Source organism: Apostichopus japonicus, chromosome 19, assembly GCF_037975245.1.
Source record: "Apostichopus japonicus isolate 1M-3 chromosome 19, ASM3797524v1, whole genome shotgun sequence".
In the NCBI taxonomy this organism is placed as follows: Eukaryota; Metazoa; Echinodermata; class Holothuroidea; order Aspidochirotida; family Stichopodidae; genus Apostichopus; species Apostichopus japonicus.
Genome location: NC_092579.1, coordinates 28,296,024 through 28,308,250, shown reverse-complemented (window position 1 = coordinate 28,308,250; position 12,227 = coordinate 28,296,024). Strand labels below are relative to the sequence as shown.

Sequence of the window (12,227 nt, the reverse complement as noted above, 5' to 3'; positions counted from 1 at the left end):
TTCTTTCTTTTTATCCACTAACAAGTAGTTTGTGTTCACTTACTACACCATGATTTCATTTTCTGCAAGTTTATGACATGTGTCTAGCCTTGTAAAATTTCCTCATACAAATACCTGAGGATACTTGACCTAACAAAGTGAACAGTAGAGCCATGCTTGTACTTCAGATGGTTTCCACAATGGTACGAGAGAAAACTAATTGGTTAACTGATTTCTTACTTTCCGTTTTTAAATTATATTTGAAATATTTTCTTTAGGCATACAGGACAAAGAACATAAAGAGGCCTGCCCTTTGTTTTGTATGTCTGTTTAAATTAGTGTTATGAAATATTATGTTACAAATATATTGCCAAGAGAAAAAAATTCAGCATTGGTTTATGTCAGAATGGTGTCAGTATCTGTGTTTACAAAAAAGAAAATAATTGTCCAGAGGATTTTCATATTAGTGATAGATAACCTAAAAAATACAAAGCAAAATGACAGACTAGATGAAACTAACGGCAAGCACCACAAACTTTTATTGTATGAACATGGTAACGTCAAAGGTCCACTTTGTCCAGACAGCCTAAATTTTTCTAGGCCCTAACCCTGCCACCAAAAACCTGTCCTAGACATTACAGTATAACAATATTTCAGACCATTTTCCCACATAAATTAGTTTCACTAAATATGGAGTGTTGTGACTCACAACACAGCATCACAGAAGTCAAGCAAATGATGATTGCAAATTATCTGTGCTGAACGCTCACTGACCTTTACTTCCAAGTTACTGACTACTTATCTGTGAATAAGTAAACATTCAGCATAAAATATAGAGTGAAACAAAATAAGTTTCAATCATTGGAAGGAATTTGGAATGTCCAATCTTCTTTGGGAGGTTTTGAAGTTTATCTATACATTTGGCAAATCTGGGGTTTGTGGTTGACCTAGGTTAGGTATATGGATTCAGTGTGAATCTGTGACATCACAAGCATTTTCGTACTGTTGAAAGATTGGGGGGAGTTTGCGGCAAGTTTCGAATATCCTCTTACCTTGACCTGTAAATCAGAATCGTATAATCTTTGGCGAAGTGTTTTGTATTTTTCCGGTTATCAATGTTTAATATGAGAAATCTCTGGACTATTCTTTCAACTTGCACACCTTGGAAATTAAATGTTTTAGTGGAAAAAAATAAGTTCATCAGATGTTTCGTTGCTTACAACACAAGTTTTGGGCAAACCATTTCTATGATTGAAAACATACAGAAAGTGTTAGGTTACATTAATTTCTCCACAAAACACTGTTGGTTGCACATAATTGCCTGTAACCTCATAAAAAAGGAAACGACTTAAAAGAGTAACTGCATTTTATGATATTTAGAAAAAATGCATTGCATCATTTAGATTAAGATGACAAATACGGTAGCAGTATGATCATCAAATAGCTACTATGTACATGTATTAAATTATAAAGCATACCAGCCGCTCACAAAAAAATTATTTCTTTGTACTCGCAAATGCATGAGTTTTTCATTTCCTCTTGTTTCCGTTATGTTTTGTATTCATTATATACCCTATCATTGTGACACTATTGTAATTAAAATGTTTCAGATGGGATTTTGTATTCCATGCAGTTGTGTGGGTGATTTATGAGGACCAGTATGCAATACCATCGTCTCCTTCAGTCAGTAATGTAAATACATGATATATAACATATATATATATAGTACATCTGAATGTAAAACTGGCTTGTATCTGTATTCTCTGGAATGATATGTTTGGTGTGATGGAAGAGAGTTGTAAGCTGCATGACTAAGGCTTGCTTATCGTTAGGTATACATCTTAAGGCAGGTGAGGTGGTTCAACTGTTTGCTATTGTTGTTTGAGCCACTTAAGCTCTCCTTGATTGAGCTGGCAAGTGGTTGTATGATGTTACTTATATGGAGGATCAAACTTCATTATATTGTAATGATTATGAACTTTCATGGGGGGGAAAAAAATATCTGTAGATATTGAACCTAGCTAAACACTCACAGTTGATATTATGTTTATTTGATACATAATTTACTGTATGTCATTGTTAAACCATTATTTATGACATTTTACCTTGATTGTTTTGTACTTATTGCAGAAGATTGAAAAGACTGCAACAATAAAGAAAGTTGTAAAACTCTTTTTTAATTTGTGAACTACTGTGTTTACTTCTCGACTTTTACTCAGCAACAGTTGCCCGAATGTTATGACCACTAGCTGTTAAACTTGCCTGCATGTTTCAGCGGTTTTTGGTATGCATTACTTGCAACTGCCTTAGGGATCACTACCTGTCTGAGTTCAAGTCCATAACAGTGGTGCCGAAAGGAACCCAGATTATACTGCAGTGTACACAACTATTCTATAGCATTGTCTCTCTTACCATAAAGCAGTGCACTCAACTTCACAATATGCAAAATGACTCTACCACAATTGATGATTATTCTGAAGTGCTGTTCAGTGTGGGTGGTTATTCATTTGAAATTAAGGGTCATGTCTAATGTGTACTTACAGTTTGAAAAAAAGAAATAAAGACTGCTTGTCATTTTAGTTTTACTTTCAGTAGTTATTTGTGAATCATTTGGCAGGTAATGTGCTTGAGCCTAATGTATATCACCTGCTCTCCATTTTGTGTTCAAAACAACTGGGTTGCATAGGGGAGAAGATGGCTTTCCCTGTTGGTTTCATAACTGCAGATTATGCTGGGCTACATGTTATATGCAATCATTATGCGTAGCTGGACTACTTGAAGCAGCTTTTTGCGTTTTGTCGCCGTTTTCTCACCTTTTTGACATGTCTATCGAATTTTTTACATATATTCATCAGCAAACTAAGATATTAGCCAAGTTTTTTCTTGTCAAGAGCCTTAATTGGAGAGTAAGTAAGGACTTCTGCAGATAATGAATAAAGTGTCTTGCGACAAATTCCTCATTTAAAATTAATCGCATGCAGTTCCTCAAATCCACTAGTTTAAATTCAATAAATCAGTGAATAGCTAACATGTTTATTTATGAGCCGATGCTTAAAATAGATCATTTGAAAATCTGCCCTTTAGTAAGACTGCCGTTCCTTTTATTGCCACTGCCCACTTCTTCATCTTTCAAGGTTATTAGTCTGAACATTAGCCTGTGTGTTGCGTAATCAATTCGCGTAGCCTAGCAATGTAAATCAGCGTGGTAAAGTGACTTGCAGAGCTCAAATTTCCCGCGATCTACAGCGAGAGCCCATTAAAATGCTGTTCATAGAATTAAAATATTGATATTATGGGTGGGATTTATTGCAATTCTAATGGAAAATATCTTCCAGAAAAACGGTGTTCAAAGTTGTAAAAAAAATTCTTTTATTCCACTGTTTGAAGTTAGATTTGAATAGATAAGCTAGTTATGGATGTCGTTATGGCATCGTGGGGGCAATGAGGTTGAGAAAGTTATAGAAAAGGATGCAAAAAGCTGCTTAAATGTTTGTTGCAGACTTCACCACATACAAAATTTTGGCAAAAAAGTATTTTGTGATGATTATGTGAATATTTAGCACATAAACTAGGCGAATGGCGAACAACAAGTGTCGTAGACCCTCCAGAATAGGTGTCATATTGGCCATGTTTACAATGGAATGCATTATGCAGGTTCAAGTTGTAAACATGATTGCACAAGTTGTTGGGCTATTTACTCCACGGACATTTATTTTCTGTACATACTAACAGACTTTCCTAAGAATTGAGCAGTTGTGTGTCTGTATTGTGTAAGGCTTTACAGTCTACAACTTCGTGCACAAAAGAAGAAAAAAATCTTTTTCATTAAATTGCACCACATTTCAACATTTTTAGTGAAAAGTTCAATTTTGTTTTGTGCATTATTATAACTCTTGAAACATTGAACTTATCAGTGGGTTTCACAAGTTGCCATTGACAGGACATTTTAGGGGAAGATTAAGATTATGATTTGATTAGTATCTATATTTGCTGTCATAAGAATTCAGCCAAAAGGAATTGTAAACATTCCAAGAAAAAAAAGTCTTTTCTAAACAAGTTCATCAGAGTACGTAACCTTTTCAAGCTGACATGGTCACCACTCCTCATTGTGTTCACTTCGATTAAACGTCAGCGAACACTAAGGAAGTTCTGTTTTTCCCTCCCACAATCTCGTATGCATGTTACACAGTTACCATAAACTATCATTGTTACAAAATGCATAATCTCTTAACTGGTGTCACAGCTCATTGCATTACATTGTAAGCAGTCTATAGTGATTGCTTGAAAAGCAGTTTGATTTACATGGTCTACACATGGAAGATAATCTCTTACTAACACATACTTCCTGTTAAAGCATCTGTCTTCACTATGTATGTCACAATTTCTGTGACAGAAATTGCAGACTGTTGAAGATCTTTTACTGCAGAACAACTGAACATAAACGAAGTACAGATAGATATTTCAGATAAATCCAACAAGCCTACTTCATCTGTGGTGATTTCTCTTCTCTAGCTGCAAACATAACATGTCAAATTCATTGAATACAAAGAGAAACCATGAATGTTGTCAACTTGCCTCGTTAACAAATGTCAAGGCAATCTGGCATGAAATGAGTTACTGCTGTTTCAAGAAAAGCAAGATTAAAAAAATCTAACTTAGTGCTGCAACATGGGCAATTCCATGGTAACGTGATATTGGAAAGATTTTGTCATTTCAAGTTCAAAAGTAGAGACTAAGGGATCAGAGCAAACTTTCTTTACAGTTGAACTCTAAATGTTATACCATCCATCTAGAACTAAAAATATTTTCAAATTTCCCTTAAATATAGGAACATTAATAGGAGTATTAATAAGTGGTGTAACAGCGTGATGATAAAGATGATTGTGCTCTTTCCTTGTTTATAAAATGGCTGCGCTTTAAAGCAGCATTTTGCGTCCTATTCTATGGTTTTTCTCAACCTCACTGATTCCACGATACGATAACGACATACATAACTAGCTTATCCCAATCTTACTTCAAATGGAGGCATAAAAGTCGAAAAATTTACAACTTTCAACTTTGTTTTCTCAAAGATATTTTCCGTTGGGATCCAAATAAACCTCGCCCATGATATGAATATTTGAAAGCTACGAACGTCATTGGCCAATACATAATACAACACCATGCTTGATTTGTGTACAGTCTATATGGCAGTTGTACCAGGGAGTTCCATAACAACTCCCTGGTTGTACCAACGCAAAGTCTTGAATCTATTTTTAGCAACGGCTCATAACTAAACCTGCATCTCTGATTGGTTTAATTCAAACTAGTGGGTTTGGGGGAACTGTATGGGGTTAACTTTGAGTGTGGACTTTGTCGTGGACACTTTTCTCATTAACTGCAAATATCCTTAATTACTCCCCAATTAATGTTGTTGGCAGGGAAAAACTTGGCTAACATCTTAGTTTGCTGTTTTGTGATTGATATATGTAACAAACTCGATGGACATGTCAAAAAAGTAGAAAACGGCGAACAAACGCAAAATGCTGCTTTAAGAACGTTTTGCTGTTTGTGCACTTTGAATACATTTAGACTATTTGACTCAAATATGACATTCCAGTGACATAAAAAAAATTAATGATAAATATGATGTCATAAACAACAGTATGGTAACGTGACAGTAACAGCGTGACCACAGGCTTATTACACGATAAATATATCAAGTAATAAAAGCTCATGTCCCACAGTTGAAATCTTAAAATTACAAGTTAGAATTTTTACAAGACTAGATATATGTGTTAGTTAGAATTTCCTCACATAAAATATTTGCAGTGGTGTCGAATTTGTGTTCTTAAATTAAGGTATACGTGGAAGGGTTGACGTCTTGTGAAAAATTTAAATTTGTACCGTATGTCTTACTCAGAAATAATAAATTCTCTTGGCTGTGCTTTAGCAAAGTGATTGTGACCTTCAAAATATATAAAAAAAAATGTTACATTATTGATCGCTTTGGGGACAAATGACAAAAGTTAAACAAGAAGTGTATAAATGTACATTTCTATGCTCTGTGAAAAATCCATGTGGATTAATTTAGTATTCCAGGAGAAAATAGGTAAAGTATGACTGTACAAGCGTAACTTTATTCTTGGAGGGTGAGATCTCACTCTCTCACCATTTAGGGTTCTTTAGGTGAGGGGCCTGCCAGTGCATTACCAACATGCATTAACTTATGGCATACTTGTATAGAGTAAGCTAGATAAATGGATAACGCAGAGGGCCCTGTATCAGATAATGCAGAGGGCCCTGTATCATTCAGGTCACGCTGAACATTACCAAAAAAATTGTCGTGATATAGTTTTAATCAACTATGAATTTATTTTGCTCATTGTAGCATGCATGTTATAGACCTGTGGGAGTATGAATTGCAATGCTAGTATTCATTCCTTTTGGATATTTCCCAAAATATTAAAAATGTATGCTTTTTGGATAACAGCCTGACATTTGAGGAAGCGCTAATTAGGTGGTCGCTGAAGTTGAATGCAGGGCAAACTTCAAAGTTATTTAATATATTTGTCAAATACCATGTTATTAAACTAAACAAAATAGTTTAAAAATGATTTGGATACAATTTGTATAAAAAAAGCTGTATTTATAGGCATTTTTTGTCAAATTTGCTTGAAAAAAAGTGTGTAAACAACAAAAATGTTAAAAACAAATAATATGTACAAGAAATTCACACTTTAAGCTTTAATGTTTATACCAATTTTTTTTACATATGACAACTTTGAAAATAGTCTAGAATTGCCCACATGTCTTTTTATAAGCAAACATAAATGTATTTGTCACCCTTTGTGGGAAGAGCAGGGTGTTGGGACAAGTCCACACTAACCAACGTAATATTAGTTAATAACCAACAGCCATCCCAGTTCTCTAGCTAGCCTGGGCTTTGGGCCAAAATTTGTGGTGTCTTTTGGACAATGACAGCATTGTCCTTTATATACGGAGCTGACATTCCCATTCCCACAACAGTTGGTGATGTGAGGACACCTACCATCTTGTCGCATTCTGACTGAAAAGAACTTGTTTCAGGTTGACCACACTGAGACATCACTAGTGCAGTGCTGTACCTAATGCAAGTTTATGACCACGGACATTTGACTTTGCATTCAGTATCATAGACAAATATTGAATGTTTGACAAATTAGAGTACAGTTTACATCCCTCACCATGTACTCCACCATTCTCCACCCTTCCTTGTCATTGCCTCCCCCCTCCCCCCCTCCCTACCTTAAGTCCTGTACCATTTGAGCTCTGAAGCAAGTAGTGCTTGTTGCAGTGTTCTATAAGTTAGTTTTCCTCCGTTAACCTGCGTAACAAAATCAGCAATAGTTTCACAAACTACAATCCAGCATGAGAATATTGTTCCAGAAAGTAAATTTGTACAAGTGTGTGTGTGTTCCCAAATTTCTAGGGATAGTGAAAAAAACATTTCTATTAGATGGTAATAAACATAGGATAGTTGCCTAACATCTGAAGCCTCTAAGTATGTTTTGCCAGTTAGTAAATAAATCCATCATCTTGTTTGTATAGTTTCAAGTTACCTTGCAAATTACAAAAACCCATTTTGAAAAAATGAACTGTTACATATGTTGACAGCATGCAGCTTTGTGTCTGACTTTAACATGAAACAGTACAAGTAATATACATGCATCTTTATGATGAAATATTCTTTGAAAGCTAGAAGCAAGCTACTCAAAGATTGCAGCAAAAGAATGGTGATGTTGCGATATATTCATGTGCATGGTGGCCTGCATGATTCTTGACCACCCATGCCTTATAAATGATTTTAGTTGACCATTTAATAGGACACATTTTAAAGTGCAAATTAACTAGGTCGGAGAGGAAAAGGAAGGGCTTGGGTTGGATAATGTTATGTCTACCATGGCTTGCACTACAGCTACATGCTGCTAAAAACAGCTCTATAAAAAAAGTGACTCCTTTGAAGTGTTTGCAGTATTTGAGATCTGTTGAAAACCACTCTGCATAGTTTTAGAGCATGAAGTGAGAAATGATTAAGTTGAACTTTTGGTATAAGACATTTAGCATATTTCAGGTACAGTCACTCAGTTCAAAAAGTACACATTGCCAATTCAGATAGATCAAATGGGGTTAAGAGCAGCCTTGGTACTATGCAGTTTTGAAGTTCCAGTGCTGTCCTCTGGAGTTCAGCCGTTCAGCCTTCTCAAGATGGACTGGTTTGCGGAATTGACCAGAAGATCTCAAATTTATCCGCACCGGGTAATTGTGTATAGTGCCATTTCCCCATGAACGTAGGTCATTCGTCAACACAAAGTGTGAGATTGGTAGTAGCAGGTTAAATTCTGTTGGTATCATTGATCTGACATCCCATATATTTACATATTAGATCCCTGAACTCATATCTCGGACAGGTGAGCAGACTCTAGGCTGGACCTATGCAACCACTTTCAAGCAAGACAGTTGTGAAAATGTCAGTGTACTGTAGATGTAGAGACTCGTACTTGATAAAGAAATTTAACAAGAGAAAAACAAATCTCGCAAACTTTCTATATAAGGACTCTAAACCAAGGGGTGTATTCTTCTTTGTAGATTTTGTGTTGTTTACTGTCTGGTTCACCAAGTTCAATGTATTTGGAGTGATGCTCACTAATAGGATCTCTCTGATGAAAGTATATGGAACTTGGGTGCATGTTCAGTATTTCTAATCTAAATGCTTGCTTTAATAACCGTTTCTTTGGATTTATTCTTTATAGGCAGGCAAGATGACAGTTGCAGAGTTGACACGGGTAGGTTATCCTTGATAATAAACAGCTTCACCTGTCATGACTACTGTACATGTTTCTCTAACTACAGAATCCTCCTGACTGGGGACTGTCCCCCTCCCCCCCCTAATAACGCTACACCTTCCCCCGTCCTGTGTTGTATATACTTTCATCTCCCAAGAATGGTTTTCCCATTTAGTTGTAATATGTGCATTGTAGTTTTCTAGAATGGATTATTCATTTCTTTTGATTTGTATTGTGTTCATAAATACTCTTTAGATGTACAGTATGTCAGTAAATTAACCAGAAATGACTTTCTGTTGGCCAGATCATGGTCTTTGGCAGATAAGTTTGTTTGTTTTGTGTGGATATGCAAAACTGTTAATTAGGAAGACGGTTATATTTGGGATTTTTCATCTCTTGTAGTTTCTCATTCTGTCCCTGAACCTTTTTATAAGCATATCGATGATAAGGACCAATTCTTTTATCATTTGGGTCATCCTTGTATGTTTAAGGAAGAATGTATGGAGTTAAATCAATATGTATGTCTGTTCTATCATCTTAGACTTCTGATTTAGCTAGCGCTAACGCCGATGAGAACTCCAAGATACTCGCTATGGTGCAGCAATCCGGCCAAGATTATGATCCCTCGAAGTAAGTTTAAATATGCCAACTACTCTGTCGTCATGTATTAAAGATATGTTAGCGTTAACGACAGTCAGTATTTATATGCTAAACAAGTAAGATAAAGCAAGTTGGTCACGATTAAACATCGTAGTAACAAAGTATGCTAGTAACTAGGTATGTTTATAGTTACTATGTTTCCTCCGATGTCAGTACATCAACATATATTGCAGCATGTGAATGTACTGGTCTGAAAGTGTGGCAAGTGACAGACTGGCCCCAAGTTTGTGTCATTCTGGTCAACTGCACAACATTAAATCTGAATGTGTTAAACTCATTAAGGTATTGGCCAATAATTTAATAGTAGGCAGAATCAGTGACATTTGGCATATTTTATTTTGGCCAGATGTAATTGAAGGGTACTGTGTACTCTAGAACCGTAAGCCAATTGTTGCCCTGTTTTGTAGGTAGACCAGAAATAAGGGATGTCCTTATTATAGTATAGTCCAATTTGAACATCACATATGATGTGGGTAATTCGACCAATAAAAACTACAATTCAAGACGGCTTTTGGTATGCCAGATACACAGTGAATCATTTTCACTTTTCATAAAGCACAGTAGCCTGCAGTAAAACAGACCAAAGCAAAAGTGTTTCCGTAGAAGATATCCCTTCTTATGAGAGAAGGTCACTTTTCTAACGCTACAAACCAAGCTTTAAAATGATAAGTCAAGCTAGTTGGTAAGTTATATATATAACAAGGGACTTCGAATTTATGGAATCACAGAGATGACCCATATACATGATCAAAAAAGAGTATTGTATTTACGGGTGGATAACTTTTACACAAACTTTTAAATATCGTCAGACTAGATTACAAAACCTGTTACTTGTTTCCAATCTTTTCAATATATTCTTTCCTATGTTCCTAGTTATGTCAGCCAGAGCAGGGGACCAGGGTCCTACACATGTTTCAACTGTGGTAAACCTGGTCACATCGTCAAGGCATGTCCGTTGAACAAACCTCCATTGAATCCATCATATGCCAGAAGACAGGTGAGATATAGACTCCTCTTTGGATAGTCTGCAGGAATAGTGATATTTCTAACTAGTTTGATAGTAAAGTTAGCACGATACGTCCCTGATCAGCTTCTGCGGTCACCATGATCATGGGGCTGCTAACATGAACATCGATTAAGTCAGCTCGATGTTTATCTGATTTGAAAATGCTATGGACCGTGCATACGTACGTAAAAATAATACTATAAAAAGAATGCTCAAAATAGTAATACTTCAGCCAACCATAGCTAATGTATGGTAGGTAATTTATTCCCTTCTGTAACGGATATATGTTCAATATTTGATAGGTTTTCATAAAACCTATGACAGGACCCCTTTCCTTATTGTAAAGGAAGTCTTTTTTTTCCTTATTGTTATGAAGACTGAAATCATGAATTCATGACTGAAAACTGAATTTTTGCTTCACATTCTAGGAAATTCACAGCCGATTCAGAATGCCAGGTATCAAGCCCAGCTCTGGGATTCCACAGAGTTTCATGAGAACTGTATCTGATCCGAGAATGCCAGGGGCCATGCTCACTCCTTCAGGGCAGTATGCTGTATCCCAAAGAGACCAGTAAGTACACAAGTTAGAGATTCTTAGTGTTTAAATTAATGTATATATTTCAAGTACATATAAGTGAGGTCACAAAGATGGCTGATATTTGTCACTTTTATAATTTGTTAGCTATTTTATCAAACTTATAAAAAATATATTGCCCATTTTGATGTGTACCAGGGGAAATTGTAATGGTCATTCGAGAGTGTCAAGTTTCTGTTTGGGCAACCAAAATCAGCGGTGGAGTGTAACTAAATACCCCCAAACAGGTATAGTGATAGATTGGAATTAAACCAAAAGTGAGTGTTCTATTCACTAAATATCCTTAAAAATTTGCACTGGTGTATATATATATATATACATTGCGAATCATTTAAGCTGATTTCATTTTGTACAGTAACTTAGTAATTTTGAAACAAATTAGCATCCAATCTGTCATTTCTGTCCTTAATTTCTGTTCTTTCTATTCTATGCCAATTTTAGAGCTTACTTTTTATATCGCATTTTTGCTTTATTTGAAATCCTCATTTTAAGAAATCAGTTATGACTAACCTCTGGACCTGTTTCACCGTGTAATCAAGCATTTTGAATTTTCTTGACAGGTTAGCCTATGCAAAAGGCAAGAAAGAGAGGCCACCGTTTGTCCCTGGCAACTCCCCTGAACCCATTCGAGATGAGATCGAGATCCCACAAGAGCTTGTCTGCGTTATATGTGGTCTGCTGATGAAGGACGCCGTTGTCATCCCTTGCTGCGGAAAAAGTTTCTGCGATGAATGTAAGTTTCAGAGCCGCTGCATCTATGTGGGTTACTCTATATGATGAAAATATGGGAAATGTATTTATGTTTTCATGTTTATGATATCAGCTTGTAAGATTTTGGTTAAAAATTTTGGCCTCATTATGCTATTATGACCATTTTAATGACAGTGAAATGTAAATGTTAGAACCATGAAACAAGCATCAATAAAGTCTTCTTTGCTCTTAACTCTCAGGTATACGAACTACCTTGCTAGAGACAGAAAATCATCAGTGTCCGTCATGCAAGGAAGTTGATGTTTCTCCCGATTCTCTAGTCCCAAATAAAAGTCTCAGAGAGGTGAGTTCACTCTGTTGATGTTATTTATCGATTTCAAATTTGGTTTGAAGTGATGGTTAGTAAATCTCAGCTTGTCTTTCTTGAGGCAGTAATAACTGAAATCACTTACAATTCAATTTTTTAAGCCCC

The 12,227-nt window shown here is 35.8% G+C and overlaps 1 protein-coding gene across 2 annotated transcripts in view; it reads left to right on the top strand.

Moving 5' to 3' along the window:
• Positions 1–12,227, top strand: part of LOC139959995 (uncharacterized) — a 32,681-nt gene that overhangs the window by 9,806 nt on the left and 10,648 nt on the right. For both annotated transcript variants that reach the window (XM_071957973.1, XM_071957972.1), the window contains 6 exons: positions 8,751–8,783; positions 9,325–9,413; positions 10,317–10,440; positions 10,878–11,020; positions 11,605–11,777; positions 11,995–12,098. In XM_071957973.1, the coding sequence (XP_071814074.1) occupies positions 8,760–8,783; positions 9,325–9,413; positions 10,317–10,440; positions 10,878–11,020; positions 11,605–11,777; positions 11,995–12,098 (657 nt within the window). In that variant the 5' untranslated portion in view covers positions 8,751–8,759. The remainder of the gene's footprint in view (positions 1–8,750; positions 8,784–9,324; positions 9,414–10,316; positions 10,441–10,877; positions 11,021–11,604; positions 11,778–11,994; positions 12,099–12,227) is intronic.